Raw genomic sequence first — 20,039 nt, forward strand, 5'->3', positions numbered from 1 at the left:
GGGAGGAGCCGGCGGCTCTGCCTAACCACAACCCTTGAAGGCTGGGCTATAAGTAGGGTGTGTCTGCTGCAAGCCAAAGAAATTTGAGACCAGATACCAAAAACCAAAATCAAGTTACATTTATTGATAGGGCCCACCCCTGCTGTCCAGGGGAAAGGAAGGTCCCCCAAGGAGCGCCCCCCCAGGACAAAATAGAAATGACGGGAAGGGCCCAAACAGGAAAGAACGTCTCTGAGGTCCTTGTGTGTTTATATATATATATATATAAAATGAATGAGTCCTTGGTGTGGGGCCTCCCAGCCATCCAAGCCTTGACTGGGAGTCCAGTTGCCCGCGGTGTGACCTCAGACCCTCACCCTGCGGACCACCCGAGCCCCTGAACCTTGGCCCGGGCAGGGGCGCTGGGCAGAAGCCGAGGCCGGCAGTGGGCAAGGGTCTGCGGCCCCATCACACGCTCATGGTCATCCCGGGGGAGTACTGCGGAAAGACGAGGGGGTGGCGCGCGGGGGCCGGCTCAGTTCCGGCCTAGGCTGGGACCCGCCCCCCGGGGGGAATGAGGGACAGGGCGGTGTGGACAGGGGGAGAGGAAAGGATCGGGTGGCGGTGCATAGGGGAGCCACGGGTCCCAGGGCTGGGGGTGGGATGTGGACGGGGTGGTGAGATGGGGCGGGCCGGGGGAAGCGGAGAGGAGGAAGGGAAGGATGCCGCGGCCGCCCCCCCACCTGGCCCGCCGCGGTCACGGTCTTGCTCTGGCCCCCCGGCCGCCCCGCCGGGGTCTGCCCGCCAGGCCCCTCCGGCCCGACGCCGCCGCGGGGGGGGAGTCGACGCAGTCGCTTACGCTTTCGCTCGGGAACGGGTGCAGGAAGGTCCCGGCGGCCGCCATCTCGCCGTCGTCCCGCGGGGTGCCCGGGGTGTTGCTCAGGCCGGCCACGGCGCCGGGGGAGCTCTGGGGGCGGCCGCGGTCAGCGCGAAGACCGGCCGCGCGGCCCCGCCGGGACTCTGCTTCTCCCACCCGGCCTACCCCGCAGCCCCGCCCCGCCCCCGGAGCGCCGCCCCCTCACCTTCGGCAACCCGTCCAGATCGCCCGAGCCTGTGGACCGACAGACGGCGGACACGCGGCTCAGACGCGCCGGCGCCGCCAAATCCGCTCCCCCACCGCCTCCCCCGACGGCCGCATCCCCTCCCTCCGCCCAGCCCATTGGGAGGGCCAAGATCGGGGCGGAAGGGCTGGCGGCCGGGCCTCCCCACGGTTTAGATGCCGGACCCTCCCCCAGCTCAGCGGGTCACGCAGCAGCCCAGAGAAGCAAAGGCGCCTTCAATACCCGCCCAGCACACAGAGGCGGACGGGCTGAAGGAGGCCGCCAGGGGGCGCACGAGGCTCGCGGAGCAGCGGGCGGGGACGGGTGAGTGGGTGTCGGTGCCCCCGGACGCCCACTCACCCAGGGATCCGTTTACGTGGTGAGGCTCCATCGCACTCATGGCGGCCATGGGGCCCTCCGGACCAGGGCCAAGCGGGAACTGCTGGCAGAGAAACGGCCTGGGCCTCGGGCCACCGGCTCCCCGCCCCCCAACCAACCCCCTCCCAAGCCCTACTTACATTAGCCCTGCCGGCGCCCGGCCCGATGGGGTTCATGATGGTGTACATGTTCTCGCTCGAGTTGGTGGAGTCTGAGACAGCACATGAGGGGGCAGGGTGTCAGAGGGGCTCCCCCCACCAAGCACACCCCTCCCTATGCCGCGTTCAGGCTGTCCTACCTCCAGGGCTAGGCATGATGGGGGTTCCAGGGGGCCCGCCTCCTCCTGGGGGTCCCTGCACACAGAGGGAGGCACAGACGGTGAGAAAGGCCCCCATGTGTCACCCCACAAACCTTGCGCTCAGGTCCCAGGTGTCCCAGCTTAGGCCCCACTCACCGAGTAGCTGCCGGGGGAGGAGGAGGAGTAGGGGATCTGAGGACAGAAGCAGCTGTGAGCAGTCCACCCGCGCGACCACCCCGCCTGCTTCCAATCACCCCACACCCGTCCCGGATACTCACCGAGTTGCCACTCGGGCTGGCCCATGGGCCGCGCACGCCAGGGCCCCTAGAAGAGACAGCGGTGGACCCGGGGTCTAAGCCCGGTGGTACGTCCCCTACCACACACTCCCTGACACACCCACTCTGCCCCACGTGCCCTCCGAGCAACAGGTGTTGGCCGGGAAGTAACCAAGCACAGATTCCAGGCCAGCTTCAAAGCCCAAGAAGCCATGGCTCACTGGTCTTCGAGCCTGAGCTTCCCCACCCAGCAGTGACGTCAACAGTACCAGGGACTGCCCTGTGGGTCTGCCTCAGTACACCCAGCCCGTGAAGTGGGGTGCTACCCGCCTGGGCTCACTCCTAGGGGTCCCTGAGGGCCTTACATGTTCATGGTGGGCAAGCCAGGGCCAGCAAGAGAGTTGGGTGGGGGCCGCATGCCACCGCCTCCGTAGCTCTGCGAAGGCAAAGGGGCCGTGAGCGCAGGTTTAGTGGGGGCAGCCCCTGATGCTCCCAGTCACCTGGGCCAGCCCTTACCTGGGGCCCAACGCTGGTCATGCCCCGGGGAGGCGTCACCCTCTGCATGGGGCCCATGCTCGAATGCCCTGGGGGCAGAAGGAAGAGTAGGCTCAGATCTGGACCATTTCCCAGCATGGACACGCGCTGTGTTGGCGCGGGGGTGGTCCTGGTTCTGGGGTCCTGATTGGCTGGTGGGGGGACAGCAGCTGGAGCTTCCCTACTCACCCTGAGCTCGCGGGGAGGGCTCCATGGTGCCAGGGAGGAGGGGCTGGGAGCCGGGGAGGCCCACGGGAGGCTGCAGATGGGGAGTGGCAGCACTGAGTGGAGGTGCCCCCACCCCGGCCCAGCTCCTGCCCGCCCCCCCACATCCCTCTCTCACCTGACTCGGCATCCGCAGGGTGGGCCGGGGGCCCCCTGGGAACCGCGGTGACATGAAGGGCTGGAAGAGGTGGGCCGGGGATCAGCACCTCCCCCAACCTGCCCAGCCCTCAAAACTATCCGGTTCCTGCTGTCCTCCAGCACCAGCCGGCATACCTCAGCCCAGTGCCTGGGTGTGTGGAGCTCAGTGGTATGCACCCAGGGGCCCTAGGGAGGGGTGTGTGTGCTCGAAGGGGCGGGGCATTACAGGTCCTTACCTGAACATGAGGCCCCATCATGGGGGCACTGGGATTGTGGGGGGAAGGCTGGGAGCTGGGGGGGGGCCCTAGGAGGACAGAACCAGGCGGGTTGGGAGGAGCGAGGTCACCCGAAGTTTCACGGTTTCCTGTGGCTCTGCTGAGCCTGGCAGGGCAGGGGTGGGGACGCCGTGGAGGCAGAAGGGGCCAGCTAGCCCCTCTAAGGGACCCTAAAGGTAGGGTTATGGGCAGGACCCCTGGCTCAGAGAGCCAAGCTTTGCGGCCCCAAGCACCCTGACACATGAGCAGTCCTAGCGCAGAGCACCCGCCCTCCTTGGCACTGGGGCCCAGGCAGCTCCGCCCCTCTCTGGCCCTACCACGGACGCACAGTACATACCCACCCTGTCACTGCCCACCCAGGGAGACGGGGGGTCCTAGCCCTGGCTGTACCTGGAAGAAGCCGGGTGCCATGGGGCCTGATGCCATTGCATCACTGGGGGCCATGCTCCCCATCACCGGGCTGGGGGCTGCTGCAGCACTCTGCAGGAGCAGGAGAGATGGCAAGACCCAAGTCAGGTCCCTTTCTGAACCAGGTTCTTCTCTTCTCCCCAGCCAGCCAGCCCCGCAGAACAAGGAACCCAAGCCATCCAACTACTGAAGCATGGAAGGACTGGGGAGGGGGGCTAACACTGAGGAAAGAATCCTTGTTCCCCCCAGGCTTAGCAGCCCCATATGCTGAGTGGCCCTAAGCAAGGGCTCTGCCTCTGTGCTGCGGGCCCTGACCTGCTGAGACCCCAGACTAGGGAGGAGGCCAGGGACTCCAGCCCCCCGTGAGTCTCCACCCTGAGGATCTGGGGGTCTGAAAATGCCGCCTGCCGACAACTCCAGTGTGCGCTTCGTCCTTCTAGCACAGGCTTGTTCTTTTGGTCTGAATCCAACTTCAGATGGGTGGGGGCACAGTGCCCCACTCCCAGCCCATCTCAACCAGCCCTGAATCCTTCTGGCTGGCAAGGCAGCTTAGCTGGGCCCCCAAGACCCCTCAAATCAACAACAACAAAAATCAATAGGCAGCTTGGAGATGAACCTCCCTCCCAGAGGGTTCCTTCTTAGAGCCACTGTACAGACCACTCCCCTCCTTCTCCAGGAAGGAGGGAGGAGGAGGAGGGGCACTCCACAGTGCCTCTCCAGGCCCCCAGTCTCTCTTCAGATGGAGGAGGGAACTAGACTGGGAGCCTGAGAAGGGAGTTCTCGTGTCTGCCAAGGGTGGGGATGCTGGTGGCAGGCCCAGAGTTGGCAGGGGGACAGGCGGACAGGCCACTTCCTCTGGCTAGTTCCAAGTCCCAGGCTTGCTTGCCTTTGGGGCCCACAGAGCAGGCGGGGGGGGGGGGGGGGGTAGAAAGAGGCCTAGTCTTCAGGGCAGAGGAGACACATCAAAGGACAGGGAAGGGAGGAGGGCATTGCAGGCACCGAGAACGATTCTCCTGAGGCCCCTTGACGCGTCTCTCCCTGGCCTCCCTGGCCGGAGGGGAACAGCTCTGGGCCCTGCGTCTGTCCACCTTCCCCCGCCCACAGGGAGGGCAGGCCCCCCCCTTCTGGGCTGTGGCAGGCGGCGCCAGAGCATTTCCTGGTCGGGGAAGGTGGCTGGTGGTGCGGGTGGTTGGCTTTCCAGACCTTGAGGTGTGCGGGTGGGGGAAACGATGGGGTTCCCCAAGTCTAGGCCTTGAAGGGTTAATCCGGGGGGGACGGGTGGGGTCCACCCTTCCCAGTGGGGGGCCTGAGCTGGACCCCCCACGTCAATCATCCACCCGGAGGCACCAGCCAGGCCCGCGTTGCCATGACGACAGGCTGGGCGCGCTCTCGTTTCCTGGAGACGCTGAGGTCGGCCCCCAGCCCAGAGGCGCTGACTGAGCCCCTTCAGAAGCTGGGGGGTGGAAGGGAGGAGGGAGCCCCGACTGCGAGGGGGAGGCGGCAGGACGCCCCTCACCCCACCGCCAGTAAGTGCGGAGGTGGGGCAGAACACGCAGCCGGCTCCCGTCCGCTGACACAGGGACCCTGTCACCCGGGAGCCGGCCGCGGCCGGGCGCCGCCCCCTCCCTGGACGCGCCCGCTGCCACGGTAATCAGCGCGCTCCCGGAAGCCGCTCACTCCAGGGAGACCGCGCTCTTCCCTCCCCCGGAGACGTGGGCGGAGAGGGAGGGGCGGGCTGCTCAGCCCGGAGGAGGAGCAGAGCCCCAGGGACCCCACAGAGGCACGGGGAGAAGTGGGGTGCACTGGGCGAGGGAGTCGGGCCCACGCCGAGTCACACGCGCACACAGCTCCAGACACGTCTGTTACCCCCGTTCTGGCCGGACCACAACATGACCGGTGGAACCTGACGGGGCGGGGGGGGGGGGGGGGGACACCAGTAACCGCCCCTCCCGTAAAGCCGCATACAGCGTGCCCCGGGCGTCTTTGGGGACACGGTGAACCCTGGCCTTTTCGGACTGCACCCTGGCCCTTCTGTACTGCGGGGGCCCTCTGTCGGGAGGCGGTGCTGGTGGGGGACTCCGGCTAACTGCAGAGAGGGAGGGTGGAGGGAGGGCCCTGGCAGGCACCCCGCCCCAGGGGCACAGCGGAGCGGAGGGCTCAGGATATTAACGCGCCGGCTGCAGGGGGAGGGGGAGGGCACGGGGAGGGGGAGGGCAGGGGGGGATGTCTCCGCGGCGCTGGGTGAGCAAGCCCCACAGACCAGGAGGAAGAGGGTAAAGGCAGGGGGCGGCCAACGCCCCCCACGTGACCACACGGTGCTGCGGGCCCCCTCCTGTTACCCAGCCTCTGCTCTGGACGACACTGAACTCAACTTGCACCGAAACCGAGGCCGGAGAGGTGAAGAGAGCAGCCCCAGTCACCGAATAAGGCTGGGAGGTCTGCCAAGCTAGGCCTCTCCAGCGCCAGGGTGTACCCCTGCCTGGGCCCCCACCGCAGAAGGCTCGAGGGGAGGGGGCCAGCTGTGGGGGACGGCCAGCCCCACCCTGCACACAAAGAGGCAGGCAGCCAGGGAGGCAGGAACTGGGGTTCTGTCTATCGGGTTCCACTTGGAGTTCACAGGAGGGGAAGCAAAGGAGGGGCTGGCTTCCAGAGGGTCTCGGGCTTCTGGGGACCCGCAGGAGGTGCAGTGGAGGAGCATAGGAGGAGCACAATCTCAGGTCAGACCTCACAGCCCGGCCCACTTGCCCACTGGAGCCCCTCAGAGCACAGGCCCCTGCCCACGCCCACAAGCCCTGGTCCCAGCCCCTGGGGCGGGGACTCACGTAGTCCTGGAAAGCCTTGGCTTCGCTCGAGTGCTCACACGCCTCTCTGCGGTCGGGCGCTGCACAGTACAAGTCCCAGAACACGCTGTGGGCGGCAGGGGGGGAGATGGTTTCCCCACGCGCCCCCACCCAGCCCCCCTCCAAGGCCCACCCGCACCGCCTCACACGCACCACCACCAGGAATGCAAGAAGCCCGGGGGCTCCCCCAGCGTAATGTTCTTCTCCCATCGGATCTGCAGGGGAGAGGAAAGAAGGCAAGGCACTCACTGCCCAGCTCTGCCTGACACCCTCCCCTCCCAAGAGGCAGCGCCAGCCCCGCTCGGCCTGGGGAGCACTGGGCCAGGAAACCAGTGGGTCAGGGCCGGGGAGCCAGGAGGGGGCAGCTTGGTGAGAAGCCCAGCGGGGAAGCAGGAGGCAGACCCTCCGATGGATGGGCAGATGCCAGGAGGCCCATCTGCAGGCCCAGCCCCAGCCCAGCCCTCACCTTCCAGGGCGTGATCTGACCCTACCACCAGAGACCTGATAAAAATGGGGTAAGGAGGCCCCCAGGGTTCGGGGGCTGAGGAAGGGTCTGGCTGCAGGGGGTCCCTGCCTGGCTTGGCCAGCTTACCTCAGACAGGAAGGTCTGGGCTGACTTCTGGGCACCGACGTGTAGCAGGTACTCATACACGTACAATGCCAGCCTGCAGGTGGTCAGGTAGGGGCCAGGTCAGAGGCCTGGGCCACACTCAGTGCCCCGCCCCAAGGGTCCCTGGGAAGGGCTCTCAGGCCAAGTACCGGCCTCCATGCCAGTTGCTCAGCCTGACCACCTCCCACATCAACACCCAGCCTGCAGGCCCCTCGTCTAGGCAGCTCTCCTAGGAGTCCCCAGATCCACTTCCAGGTCAAATTCTGTTCTGTTCAACACCCCCTGATGGACCAAGTCCTGGGCCCATCCCACCAATCCTGAGACCCCTGAGCAGCCTTGACCCCAGAGAGGCCCTCTGCTTGGGGAAGGGGCTCGTGGGCTCCATTCGACTGTGCTCTGGGTAGGGCCTCCCAGCAGGCACCCTGGGCCACGTGGCCAGGCCCAGCACCTAGCGCATGCCCAGCCTCAGCTGCTGAGGAAAGAGGGGGCTCTCTGACCTGAGGTCTTCCTCCTCCAGGTCTCCCTGGATGCCCCCGTCCTCTCTAGGGCCAGTCTGCAGGCACCAGTGGTGGCTATGAGACACTCGTGCCAGCCCCCAGGAGACGCTGGGGCACGGGAAGCAGGGCCAGCAGTGCCACTCAGCTGTCGCGACACCGCCTTGCCCAGATGCCCATGGCGCCCAGCCCCCATGCGCACAGCAGCCCGGTTACTGCCCAGGCCAGCAGCGCCGCTCGAGGGCCACACGAGGGAGCCGGGCCACCCATGCTGCCTTCCAGGCCTTTCCTTCCCTGGCCTCTGCCACCCCTCAGTCTATCTTCCACACCAGCCAGCAGAGGCACAACTCCCCACTGGCTGGAGTCACCTAGTCGCCCTCTACCGTCCCAGCCCTTTGGGGCGCCCCCAGGGTCCTCCCACTGCCCAACCAGGCCCCAGATGGGCTGAGGGGAGTGTGGGTCCGAGACTGGAGGCTCCCCAAGGGCCAGCCTGAGGTTGCTCTGGTGAAAGCTGGAGGCCCTTCCAGATGCCTGCCTTCCCAGCTGGCCGCCCTCCCCTGGCTGACAGCCCCATCTTAAAATAACCTTGCCTTGACTCACGCTCCTGTTTTCTCTCGCTCTTCCCAGCCAGGCTGCTCAAGCCTCCCATCCCGGCCCCTTCAGCAGACCGCCCAGGCCCTGGCCCACGGCGAGGTCCTTCTGCCCCGGCCCCACCCCATGGCTTCCGCCCTTGTTCTGGACCTTCTTCCTTTCTTCATCCACCCATCCCTTCATTCATTCAACACACGTTCACGCAGCGCCTCCCTGAGTAGTGACCCCACAGGCTCCTGTCCTCCCAGAGGCTACCAGCTTGCGGGGCGAGACGGAGGAGCAACAATACAGAGGAGAAGGTAAGCGGCCTGGTGGGCTGGAAGGCGGTACATGCCACAGGACGAGGGGGGCTGTTAGGGAGTCAGGGGGGCGGCTGTCCCAGGGCAAGGTACGTCCACAGCTCGCATTGTGCCCCGAACGTGGCAGCCACTGGAAGGACCGAAGCGGGGCTCTGAGAGGTGGGATTTGTGGGGCTTACGTAGCTCTGAGTGTGGGTTTCCCCCAAGACTAGCCAAGGTCCCCGCCTTGTCATCACACTCCTCCCAGCAGCTCCTCAAGGCCCAGGCGACCCCAGGTTCCAACATCGCACCCAGCAGTCCCCAGCATCCTCCCTTCTCCGGCCCAGTGATCTCCCTCACCCTTCAGGTGTGGGGCTCATCTGTCCACCTCACTCCCAGAGCCCCCCCCCCTTTCTAGAGGTCTCCTGAGCCTTCACCAGTGGTCTGCATCTGCCTGGCTGCATCCGCCCGGCCCAAGCCCATCAGTACAAGAATGAACACAAAAGGCCGATGGGGCCAGAGCAGAGCTGACCAGCTCCAGCCAGCTCACTTCCTCACCTTGCAGGCAAAGACAGAGGCTGTGAGAGGCCCAGCCGACCCCGTCACCTTGGGGGGCAGTGCAGGGAGCAGGAAAGGCAGGGGGATGAGACACCCAGAGACAGGGAGCAATACAGGACGGGGAGGGGGCCGGGCAGGCTGCCCCAGCAGGGACGCAGGGGGCTGCAGTCTGCTACCCCCCCACCCCCACCAAGGGCAGAGGCTCTCCCAGGGCTCTAGAGTCCTCTGAAGAACACGGTGGCTCCCACCAAGGGATCTACGCCGCCAGCCCACCGTGTCCTCCATCGCCTCTCACCCTCCACCCTCAGGGTGGCATGTGACCTAGGACACAGGTCCCGGAACCCACCCCGGCCTGCTCTCCTCCCCTCTCCCTGGGCAGCCTCCCCTCCTGCTCGGATGACTGACTGCAGCTGCCCACAGGCTTGCTCAGAGCTCAGTGTCCACTGCCCACTTGGTATCTTAAAGGCCCAGCCCCAGCCCAGCTCCTTCTCCCCTTCCCCTCCTGCTCCCCATCCTGGGTGGTCTGCACACACAAGTGTGCGGTGCAAGTGTGAAGACCCACCCAGCTATCCCCCAGAGATCACTACATTTTACTGAATTTAGGGGAAAGAAGTTAAGGAAAAAGCCCTCTCTCCTCATGCTGCCTTCCTCCGCACACTCCAGGCTGCCACCATCACTTACCTGGACTTCAGCAAAGGCTGTCTCCTTCCTTCCCCACCAGCACTCCGCACACAGACCCTCCTTCCGCCCCCTCCCACATACACACACTGACCACTCACTACTCTCCACCCCAGGGCCTTTGCACAGGCTGTTTCCCTGCCTGGGGCACTTCAGCCAGAGACCCTCACGGCTCCAATGTCACCTGTAAGAGATGTCTTTATCACTTCTAACCTCAGCCCTGCTCCAGTCTCCCCTCACCCCCCATCATTTTATTTATCTGTTTGACACCAGGCTCTCCACTTACTGCCTGCAGCCCCCACTGAATGTCGCTATGGGCGGGCAAGGACTTCATCTCACTCTTGAACTTATCTAGCACTGGGCCCTCAGCCATCCAAAGGAATGGACCCTGAACCCCCTGGGGATGTGAGCACCTACTATTGTGATGGTAAGGATTTGGAGTTTTATCCCAAGAGCATAGAGAAGCCAGAGAAGGTTTTCAGTTTTGCTGAAACCGAACACCTTACATGCTAGTACTTTTCATTTTCATCTGGATCAAGTCTCAGAGAATTGGGAGCAGTTTTGTTTGCCTGAAGCCTGGCAGGTGGTTTGGGGACCTCCAGAGCCCTCCCCTCTGGGGCGCTTCTGGCTTTGGGGGGCGGTCCCTGTCCAGGCCCTGAGCGGGGTTGTGGGAAAGGGCCGGGGCTCTAGGTCCAAATCCTTGTCCCGCCCCAGCCCTCGTCAGCAAATGACCTACAGAAGGAAGAGCCCATCCATCAGGGGATCCCTGCTGCAAGAGGGCAGGAGACGGGAGGGAGCAGGGCCTCCCTCCAGAAGGACCAGTGACCTGGAGCATGCGAGATGCCTGGACTGGGAGTGCTTACAGGGAGAAGTGCCCATGGGCCTCCCTGCAGCTGAGCACAGAGCAGGGGCAGAAACTCAGCAATGCCGCCTTCATTATCAAGAACTGCCGTAATTGGCCAAGAATTGAGGTAACGGGTGCCGCCTGCTCAGCTCCCCCTCCCCCAGAGCCCCTGGGGGCGTGTGCCACTGGGGGCTGGGAGCAGGCCTTGCCTTCAAGGCCTTCTGTCACCCCTCCACCCTCGCCTAATCCGTCACCAGTTCCACCTACGCCCTTCAGGGACTCTCACCCACACGTTTCCTCCCTCCTCTCCACCACCCACAGGGCCAGGCCTTCAGCTCTCCAGAGTCCCCCTCCTCACCAGCCTTCAGGTTACGGCCTTCCTCCCACCCAGCAGCCAAAGGAACGACCCCCACTCATAAACTCCACCCCAGCATCTGCCCCCAGACCCTGCCTTCCCAAAAGTCTCCCCTGTGTGGCTGGCTCCGCTCAGCCTTTCTCAAGAACCTCTTACCCACAAGCTCCCCTCCAACAAGGGTGCCCAGGGCCACACCTGAACACTCAGCTAGGGATGGGACAGACACAAGGTCATTCCCTTACCCCCTGGGAAGATGGACAAATTACCTGAGGTGATGTGCTTATATCAAAACCGATTCTGGCGGAAAAACCCACGAGATGTCCAGGGACACTGACAGGACTCTTGCTCATGGAACTATTCTAAACCCGCCTGGCAGCACCCAAAGTGTCCCACAGCTAACGTTTAGACGCTGCCCCCAGGTTAGGACAGCAGAGCCTCTGGAGCTGGAAGGGGGAGAGGATGCCCAGCGGACGTGCGGACCTTCAGCTGTCCCTGTCAGCTTCATCTCCTTGTTTAGAAAGACTGAGACCAATGGGCAAACGCACGTGCTCGTTCTGGGTGGGAAGCGCTCCAGGGACCGACCTCTAGGTTGGTGTTCATTTACAGGAGAGGCTGTGTCTCCCTGCAGGCAGCCCACTCAGATCCCACCTCCCTCTGGCCCACCCTGCCTCCCTCCCCTGTACCCTCTGGCTCACCCTGCCCTCCCCTCCCCTGTACCCTCTGGCCCACCCTGCCCTCCCCTCCCCTGTACCCTCTGGCCCACCCTGCCCTCCCCTCCCCTCCCCTCCCCTGTACCCTCTGGCCCACCCTGCCCTCCCCTCCCCTCCCCTCCCCTGTACCCTCTGGCCCACCCTGCCCTCCCCTCCCCTGTACCCTCTGGCCCACCCTGCCCTCCCCTCCCCTGTACCCTCTGGCCCACCCTGCCCTCCTCCCCCCTGCCCCCCCCCCCCCCCCCCCCCCCCCTCCCCCCCCTGCCCCCCCCCCCCCCCCCCTCCCCTGTACCCTCTGGACCCTGCCGTCGCCGCTGTGTGCCTGGAGCCCTAAGTGCACAACGAGCGTCCACTCTCTACCCAGCCTCGGGGTCATTTTGGAGAAGAGATTCTTCTGGCCAGAAGATGCTAGACAGATGACTGTCTTTCTGGCCCCCTCTTATCTAGCTGTGCGGTTGTGAGGTTGGGCTCCATTTCCACGCACCCTTAAGCAGGAGACTTTAAAACTGACACCTGTCTTCTGCCCAGGTTGGAAGCAGGTGTCTGGCCACCCCACTCCTGGGGATCCTGGCACCTCTCGAGCCATCCTTGTACCCTGGCTGGGGTCTGGGGGCAACCACTCTCCCGGTGGGAATGGTCTGCTTGTTCAGACATGTGCTGGGCTGGGTCTTGGGGTGTAGTGAAAGGCAGGTGCTGGCCCAGAAGAAGCCCACATCCTAGCTAAGAGGTAGGTGAGTCACCCAGGGATCTGATGCTGTGCGATTAAGAAAGTGAAGTGGGAAAGTGGGTGGTAGTGAGGTGTGGGAGGGGTCAGCTATGTGGAAGGCCTAGAGGAAGAGCCATTGACTAAGGGCACAGCAAGCGCAAAGGCCCTGGGGTGAGGCTGGGCCAGAGAGCTGGGGCTGGTACCCAGGGTGGGGGCGTGCCATGTGGGCTGGAGAGGTTTGTGTTTTAACGTGCGCTCCAGCTCCTTTGTGGAGTGGGGCTTCTGGGGGTCTGCTGGTGGGTGGAGGGCCAGGAAACCTGGGGGAGGCAGGCAGTTATCTGGAACAGAGCTGATGGTGGCAGCTTAGGGGACGGCCGTGGAGATGAGAGAAGGGAAGAAACAGGTTTGTACCCTATGTAAAATAGACAGCCAATGGAAATTTGCTGTGTGACTCAGGGAACTCAAACTGGGCTCTAACAACTGAGAGGGGTGGGATGCGGTGGGAGGCAGGAAGGAGGTTCAAGAGGAGGGGACATATGTATACCTATGGCGACTTCATGTTGATGTATGACAGAAATCAAACCAATATTATAAAGTAATTATTCTTCAATTAAAAATAAACCAATTTAAAAAAAAGAAACAGGTTTGAGCTGGGAAGGAGGGCTTTGGAGTTGAGTTTCAACCCCACTGGACAACCCAGGGGAGATTCTGCATCTTTGAATCCAGCCTCAGTTCTTGGCCAGGGATGGAAGAGGGGGTTATCTGAGTTCTCGGTCCCCCTCCCCCCTCATTTTTGGCTGGAGCTATCCTACACTCAGCCATTTCTTGTCAGGAGGGTCCAGCAGAAGTGCTGGCTTGGGGACGAGGTTCTGCTGCAAAAAAAAAAGTTAGGAAAACAGCAGATGGTGGCATCTGCTTCACTGATGGGGATGCTGGGCTCTGGATAAGAAGGACCCCATTGAAAACTCAGGTTCAGGGGCACAGGAGAGCTCTTCGAAGCGTGGGGCTGACACACTAGAAAGGTAGACCGGGGGCTCTGAGCCCGGTTTGGTCTCCCATCTGAAATGCGGACAGTCAGCCTTGCAGGATTCTCACCAGGGCTGGGGGAGAGGCTGCAGGTAGAGCACCTCACAGGCCACCAGAAACTGAGCCACTTCCGTCTCTGGGCCTTCGTTTCCTCCTCTGCGTAATGGGGTGAAGGGGGTTCCACTGCTCAGGTCCTTAACTCTCCAGGCCTGTTCTTTTCTCCCTGATTTCACCTTCCTGCCTCCTCCTGCCGTTCTTCTCCTTCCTTCTTTGGCCCCTGTCCTGAGCCCCCTCTGGCTCCCTGTCTCAGAATGAGGTCTGGGCCAGCCTGTCCTAGCAATGGACTTAGCATCTGCTGGGTGCACAGATGGTGGGTCCCTGCCCTTGGGGTTCACAGCACACAGTGGTGACTGCAGGCTCCAAGGAATACAGGGGAGGGAAGGCAGGGTGGGCGAGGGGGAGGTAGGGCCTGGGTAGGCTGCCTGCAGGAAGACACAGCCTCTCCTGTAAACGAAGAACGCTCCAGCTTACAAGGAGGCCCCAAGAGCACCTCCCACCAAGAACTAACTAGTGCTTACATTTGGTCATTGGTTTCAGATCTTTTTAGATAAGGCTTCCCTGGTGGCTCGGTGATTAAGAACCCACCTTGCAATGCAAGAGACACCAGTCTGATCCCTAGTCTGGGAAGATCCCACATGCTGTGGAGCAACTAAGAGGTGCACCGCAATGACTGAGCCCAAAAGCCCCAACCACTGAGCCTTCAAGCTTTGCTTGTCCTCAGCCAAGAGAGAAACGGTTGCCGAGCTGTAAGAGATGAAAAGAAAGCCTGCACACTGCAATGAAGAGTAGCCCCTGCTTTCTACAACTAGAGAAAGCTGGTGTGCAGCAACGAAGACCCACCACAGCCAAAAAATAAGTGAATAAAGCTTTAAATAAGGGGATGAAGGTGACAGGGACAGCTGAAGGTCCCGGTGGGGGCGGGAAAGGGTCCCAATGTCAGCCCAGGCAGAAAACGCAGGCTAGGAGAGAGCCCGTGTTTAGGGCTCCTTTTCACTGCTCAGACTTTCAAATCCTCTCTTGCTCTGTTCCTTGAAGAGTCATCATGGGACCTCTCCCTGAGAACCCAGTCTCCTGACATCTCCAGCAACTGGTTTCCCACACAAGGTGGCTTGACTTTTACGATCCTGCAAATCAGCCCTCGCAAGCCTTCCGTTTTCGCTGGCAGGATAACAGTATCACAAACCACCATTGGGTGCCCTTGCTGTGATAGTCACAGGTCCTAGCACTTTTCAAATGCTCCCTAAACCTAAGAAACGGAACTGTTATTACGTCTGCATTTCTCAGGATAAAGAGCGAGCTTAGGAGGCTGTACTCCCTCACCCAAAGTCCCACCACAGGTAAGTGGCAGTGCCTGGAGGCAGGCGCAGCAGCTCAGCTACCACCCTACTCCAAGAAGCTCTGAGCGCCCCCAGCCCCTCATCGCAGAGTCTGGGAGTTAGGTACCTGTCCCTCTAACAGCCTTGAAAGCATCTGCCACCCAAAGCCCAGCGCCATGCCTAGAACAAGTGGGCGCCCCAAGACTGTGAGCCCTGCGGCTTCCCCAAGGGCCCCCCCAGCTGCCCCAGGCCCCGCTGGACAGGTGGTCTTACGGGGGTGGGCCCGCCGCCCCTCAAGCTTTCACCAAGGAGCAGAGTAGGGGGCGGGCAGCAGGGTGGCCAGTCTCGCCTGCCAGGGAAACTTCCCCCAGAGGATGGGGGAAGTGGCACGAACCGCGAGCGCGCACACCGGTGGCAACCTCGCACACCCAAGTCTCGACGTCGGGGAGGTCTCGCGACCCTTTAGTACCCCTCGGATCTCGCGCGCCCCCGCAAATCTCGCTCCCCTCGGGTCTCCCGCGCCCCTTCCACTCGCACGACCTCTCGGATCTCGCGTGTCCCCTCAAATCTCGCGACCCCTTAAACCTCTCATGCCTCTCGGTTCTACGGCGCTCTGACTTAGCTCGCGACTCCCCGAGCCCCTCCGGTCTGGCGCGCCCCGCACGGACCCGCACCCACGTGCCCCACGCGATGCCCGCCGGCGTCGGGGCCCCGGAAGCGGCGCAGTGGCCGAGCCCCGCCCCCGGCTCCCGCGGTCCCGACCCACCGACTCACTTCTCTCGTGCCTGGCTGTCGGAGGGCACGGCCGAGCCCTTGCCCCCCTTGGCGTACATGCTGCTCCGCACTGCCGCCGCCGCCGCCGCCGCCGCCGGGGCCCCACACCTGTCAGGCGGCGCCGCGGGCCGCGCTCCCTGTCGCCATAGCTACCCCGCGCCCCGGGCCTCACCGCCCTGAGCCCCGTGCGGGCATCGCGGGCATTGTCCGCGCGGGGGAGCTCCAGACGGCGGCGGCGGCAGCTCCAGCTTTGGCTCCGGCCGCGGGTTTTATTTTCTTCCTCTCTTCCCTCAGCGCGGGCTGTTCCGGGAAGCGCGCGCCCCCTCCTCCTGCCGCGCGCGCCCCCGCCCGCCGCCACCCCGTCGCCCGCGGGCGCCGCTCTTAAAAGGGCGATGGCGGGAGCGCGGGTGGGTCCCGCCGCCGGGATCGTGGGCCGGGCGCGCACGCGCAGTGGCCGCCGCGGGGGGAAGGGGCGCGGGGCTACACATTCTCAGGGCGCTAGTGGGAACTGCCACTCGAGGACGAACAACAGGACACAGCTGATAGCTACTACACACGCAGTGTCCAGATAAGCCCAAATTGTACACAGAAACACAGCCACACACTTAGTTGCGGCTACACTCGCCGACACAGGACTCGTGGCTGCTGGAGCAACTACTGATAGCCCCATAAAGCTACAGGCAGTCACACTGGGTGTATCACCCCCGCAGAGCTACCCACACCCAGCACGGAGGGAACTGCCACACACATAGCCCGCCTTCAGGACACACTGTCATTCATGTAGGTATACACAGCTAAAAGAGTGGCTGTTACAAAACACTGCAACACACTCGACACTCACATAGGTACCCACACGGAGACACGCATAGGCACCGCTATGCCACAGCTTCCAACAGCTGTGGAAAGAATCCACGCAGCTACCCTGGGGCACACCGTCGCAGCCTCCTGAGGGCTTCACACAGGGACCTGGGGTCTCACCGAGCCAGAGATGACTCAGTCACGCGCAACACACAGTCACACAACACAGATACACGCAACACAGACACCGCACGGACAAGACGCTCCCGGGGTACCCAGGCTACCTCCTGGGGACTACCCCGCACTGCCTCACAGTCACACCTGTTGTCAATTGCAGGTGCTGGGTGGCTTGACTGACTGGGTCACTTTCGCTGGCTCCGCCTCTCAGCCTGTACCAGCTGTGAATATTCCACCTTAATAGCACCTCTGCAGGAGTCGGGGTGCAGGCAGTAGGCATCCCATTCTCCCTCCTAGGACCTCTCTTCTCCCCCCCTGGGGGTGTGCACAGGAGGTGGAGGCCGACACCCGCAGGGCAGGGGCGCCTGGGGTGGTGGGGGTGGAGACCTGTGTGCCAGGGTACCCGTGCGCAGTGTGCGCTGGACCTGCTTGGGCTGGGTGGGGGCTTGGTCCAGCTGTGACTGTGGTCTAGATGCTTCTGTGAATGTTTGCCGTGGATATTCTTTTTCTTTGCTTTGCACAGCCGAGAGTGTGTGTGTAAACACGCGGTTCCTCTGAGTGCACGTGTTCGTCTTTGTGCGTGGGGGGTTGGCGGGGCCCCAATCGCTGTCCGCGCAGTTGTTTCTAGCTCTGCGACGGTGGCTGTGTGTCCGCGGCGGTCGTGTGCTGGGCCGAGTGATGCTGCGTTAGGTTTTGTACACTAGTGTGTGTGCGCCTCCGCGAGTGGGTGGACTGCTGGCCCCCTGGGACCTGTGTTATGTGTGTCGTGAGCGTCTTGATTGAAGCGCCCCAGCGGCTGCCGGCCGACCCCCTAATAAGCTTCCCTCTTAGTACCCCTCCCCTCCAGTGGCCTTCCTCCGACCCAGGCCTTCTGGTGGGCGGGAAGTCTGGAGCCGCTGGGGTTCCAAACAGGCGAAGAGGAAGGGAAGGGCTAGGCCGGCTCCAGCCCCGCCTCCATCCCGAGGGGCCCGGGCCTGGGGTTGGGGGTGGGGGACGCCAGCCCTTCCCACTTCCTGTCCAGCCGGTCGTCCCCTCCCCCAACTTCCTCTCCCGCGGGCCTCCTGGCCCCCGGCAGGCGCGGAGGAGGGGCCCGCGCTGCGCGCTAATGGGGGCGCGGCCCGCCCGCTTCCGTCTGACGGTGAGCTGGCGACTGTCCAATGTCCCGGGGGCCACCGATGGACGTTGGCATCAAGGACACCCTTGTCGTAATACCGGTTCCCATCACTGCTTTCCAGCACCTCCTCGCAGGCAGGCACACAGAGGGTGTGACTCACCCAAGTCACACTGTATTGGTGACATCTGTGACTCCCAGGTCCCCCAGACTCTCCAGTCGCCACCCTGGACGCCCCCAGTTATCTCTTAAGGCTCGGTGGCTCTCCAGAATTCTGTGTGCCCTGGCCAGGTCCCTGGCCTGCTCTGATCTGCGGCTCCTTGAGTCGATCGATGTGAGCCTTCTCCTCACAAACATTTATTGAGCGCCTGCTGTATGCTGACTCTGTGGAGCCAGTCGGGACACACTGCTACAGCTTGAGCAGAGGCTTCTGACGAACAGGAGAATAATTTCAGAGAGTGCCACGTGCTGAGCAGAGGGAGGGGACCCCGGTGAAGAGGACGGGGCGACCGCTGGGGCAGAAGGCGGCGGGAGGGAGGGAGGCTGGGAGGCGGAGGCACCCGCGGCCGGGCTAGCTGCAGAGGGGGTAGGCGCGGCGGGCGGGAGAGACTAGCACGGTTCTCATGGCAACGGGGACGGATCTGCAAAACACAGCGTCGGCGCCGGCGGAAAAGTCCGAGAAGAGCAAGATCTGGGTCCCAAGCGGCATCCAGGAAGCTGAGGCGAGCGCATCACGAACCGGATCGTACGCCTTGCAAACGCAGAACCCGTAGAAACCCCCCACCGCCATCCCGCACCCTTGCAAGGGAGGGGCATGAGGAGAAAAAGATTTTTGGTTATTTTTAAATAGGGGGAGGGTGGATCTGAGATCTGGAGGAAGAATATTCGGATTGCAGTGGCGGCAAGTGCAAAGGCCCTGAGGCGGGCACACGGTTAAAGTGCTGGAGGCAGAGGGAGGAGGGCAGCGTGACAAGCAGGCAGGAAAAGAGCAGAGGAGCCGGGCCATTCCCGGAGGGGACGGATTGGGCTTTGTTTTGAAGGGAATCGGGAGCCACCGGAAGGTGTGTGGTCGCAAGGGGCCGGGTCTACATCAGGATTTTAAGAAGCTCCAAGGGGCTGCCGGGTGGGTAGCGATGGCGTTGAGGAGGCAGGGAGGCTGTTTCGGGAAGAGGCCCAGGTAGACAGAGCCAGCGGGGGAATTGGTTTAGGAGCAGGAGTGGGGGCGGGAGGGACGGTAAGCGAGGAGAGCTAAGGGTCAAGGCTGGGTCCCAGACCTGCGGCCACTTTGCTGGCTCCCAGTCGCCCCCGTGTGGCTGCGCGGGGACCGCAGCCCTTAGCCGGGTCTCTGGCTCGTGGTACCACCGACTCCCCCAAACCCCAGCCCCGCGAGGTCGGGGTCGTTGTCCGCGGGAGCTCGGAGTCGGCTCCGCTGGTAGGGCGAGGGCTTGCCTGGAGGAGGAGCCATCCGTCCCCTCACTTCCTCCCCTCCGGCCCTTGCATTCTGCAGACCCTTCCTTCACAGGCCCACCTCCTGGCCTTTGCACTAGCCCTTCCTGCCGCCTGCAGCGCGCTTTCTCTGGCTACTAGCCTGGTTAGTTGGAGAAGGCAATGGCACCCCACTCCAGTACTCTTGCCTGGAAAATCCCATGGACGGAGGAGCCTGGGTAGGCTGCAGTCCATGGGGTCGCACAGAGTCGGACACGACTGAAGCGACTTAGCAGCAGCAGCAGCCTGGTCAGTTCTGGTCTCTTCCTTCGGCCTTTGGCCGCAGTATTCCTTGTTCTCGCCACCCCCACTTCTCTTCCTCCTCTCTCTCTCTTCCCTCTTCCCCTCCCCTTCTTCTCCTCCGGCTCTCCCTCCCCTTTCCTCCTCGCCTTCCCTGGCCATCTCCTCCAGATTACTGGTTCTGCACTAGCCTTGGTTGTCACTGTTATGATAAAATAATGCCTAAGTCATCTGTTGGCAGCCCTCGCCTCCCTCTGAATCTGCCCTCCCTGCAGACACAGCGGTAGGGGTTCATGAATATGTTGCTTGCATCGTTGGGAAGGCTAGTTTGGGTTTTCCCGTTGGTGGGTTTCCTCTCCACAGGAGATGGGTGCAGCCCGTTAACGGGATGGGATAGGGGTTCAGGTAGGGTCCAGGATCCGAACCCGAGACCCCTTCAGCCCCTCCCCAGCCGAGTGTGGGAGGCGGCCACAGCTGGGAGCAGGGTCTGCGCCATGAGACGTTTCCTCTCAGAAGCTGTAATTATGGGTAATTTTCTAACTGCAACACAAAAATTAAAACCCAAACACCATCGGGAGTGAAGAAGCCATGGCAGCTGGCGGGCACCGGGGCAGGCTGAGCTGCGGGTTCTGGCCTAGACCCGGGGGCTGGGGGGCGGAGCGAGCGCGGGGGCGGGAGGACGGCGGTGCGAAGGAACACAGGGTGGAGGGTCGCTGAGACAGGCTGAACTCTGCAGAGCCAGCAAGCCCTTGTAGCCTCGGGTTATGCCCCAAATCGA

The 20,039-nt window shown here is 63.2% G+C and overlaps 1 protein-coding gene across 13 annotated transcripts; it reads right to left on the reverse strand.

Moving 5' to 3' along the window:
* Nucleotides 1-94: 94 nt before the first annotated feature.
* SSBP4 (single stranded DNA binding protein 4) lies at nt 95-19,321 on the reverse strand. Of its 13 annotated transcripts, none has more exons than XM_042249616.1 (17): nt 16,570-19,321; nt 7,043-7,115; nt 6,604-6,665; nt 6,433-6,491; nt 3,593-3,682; nt 2,908-2,967; nt 2,754-2,823; nt 2,547-2,614; nt 2,396-2,466; nt 2,034-2,079; nt 1,912-1,947; nt 1,756-1,810; nt 1,598-1,668; nt 1,440-1,521; nt 1,062-1,090; nt 839-946; nt 95-477 (listed from the first exon to the last, which is right to left on the reverse strand). In XM_042249616.1, the coding sequence occupies exons 1-17, from the start codon at nt 16,703-16,705 to the stop codon at nt 448-450; spliced, it is 1,146 nt and encodes a 381-aa protein (XP_042105550.1). In that variant the 5' UTR covers nt 16,706-19,321; the 3' UTR covers nt 95-447. The 13 variants fall into 13 exon arrangements, with proteins under 13 accessions (XP_042105550.1, XP_042105556.1, XP_042105554.1 ...); XM_042249622.1 differs by lacking the exon at nt 16,570-19,321 and adding an exon at nt 15,451-15,764 and having other exon boundaries at nt 1,440-1,518; XM_042249620.1 differs by lacking the exon at nt 16,570-19,321 and adding an exon at nt 15,451-15,764.
* Nucleotides 19,322-20,039: the final 718 nt, after the last annotated feature.

The sequence above is a fragment of the Ovis aries genome, chromosome 5, assembly GCF_016772045.2.
Source record: "Ovis aries strain OAR_USU_Benz2616 breed Rambouillet chromosome 5, ARS-UI_Ramb_v3.0, whole genome shotgun sequence".
NCBI classification, from domain to species: domain Eukaryota; kingdom Metazoa; phylum Chordata; class Mammalia; order Artiodactyla; family Bovidae; genus Ovis; species Ovis aries.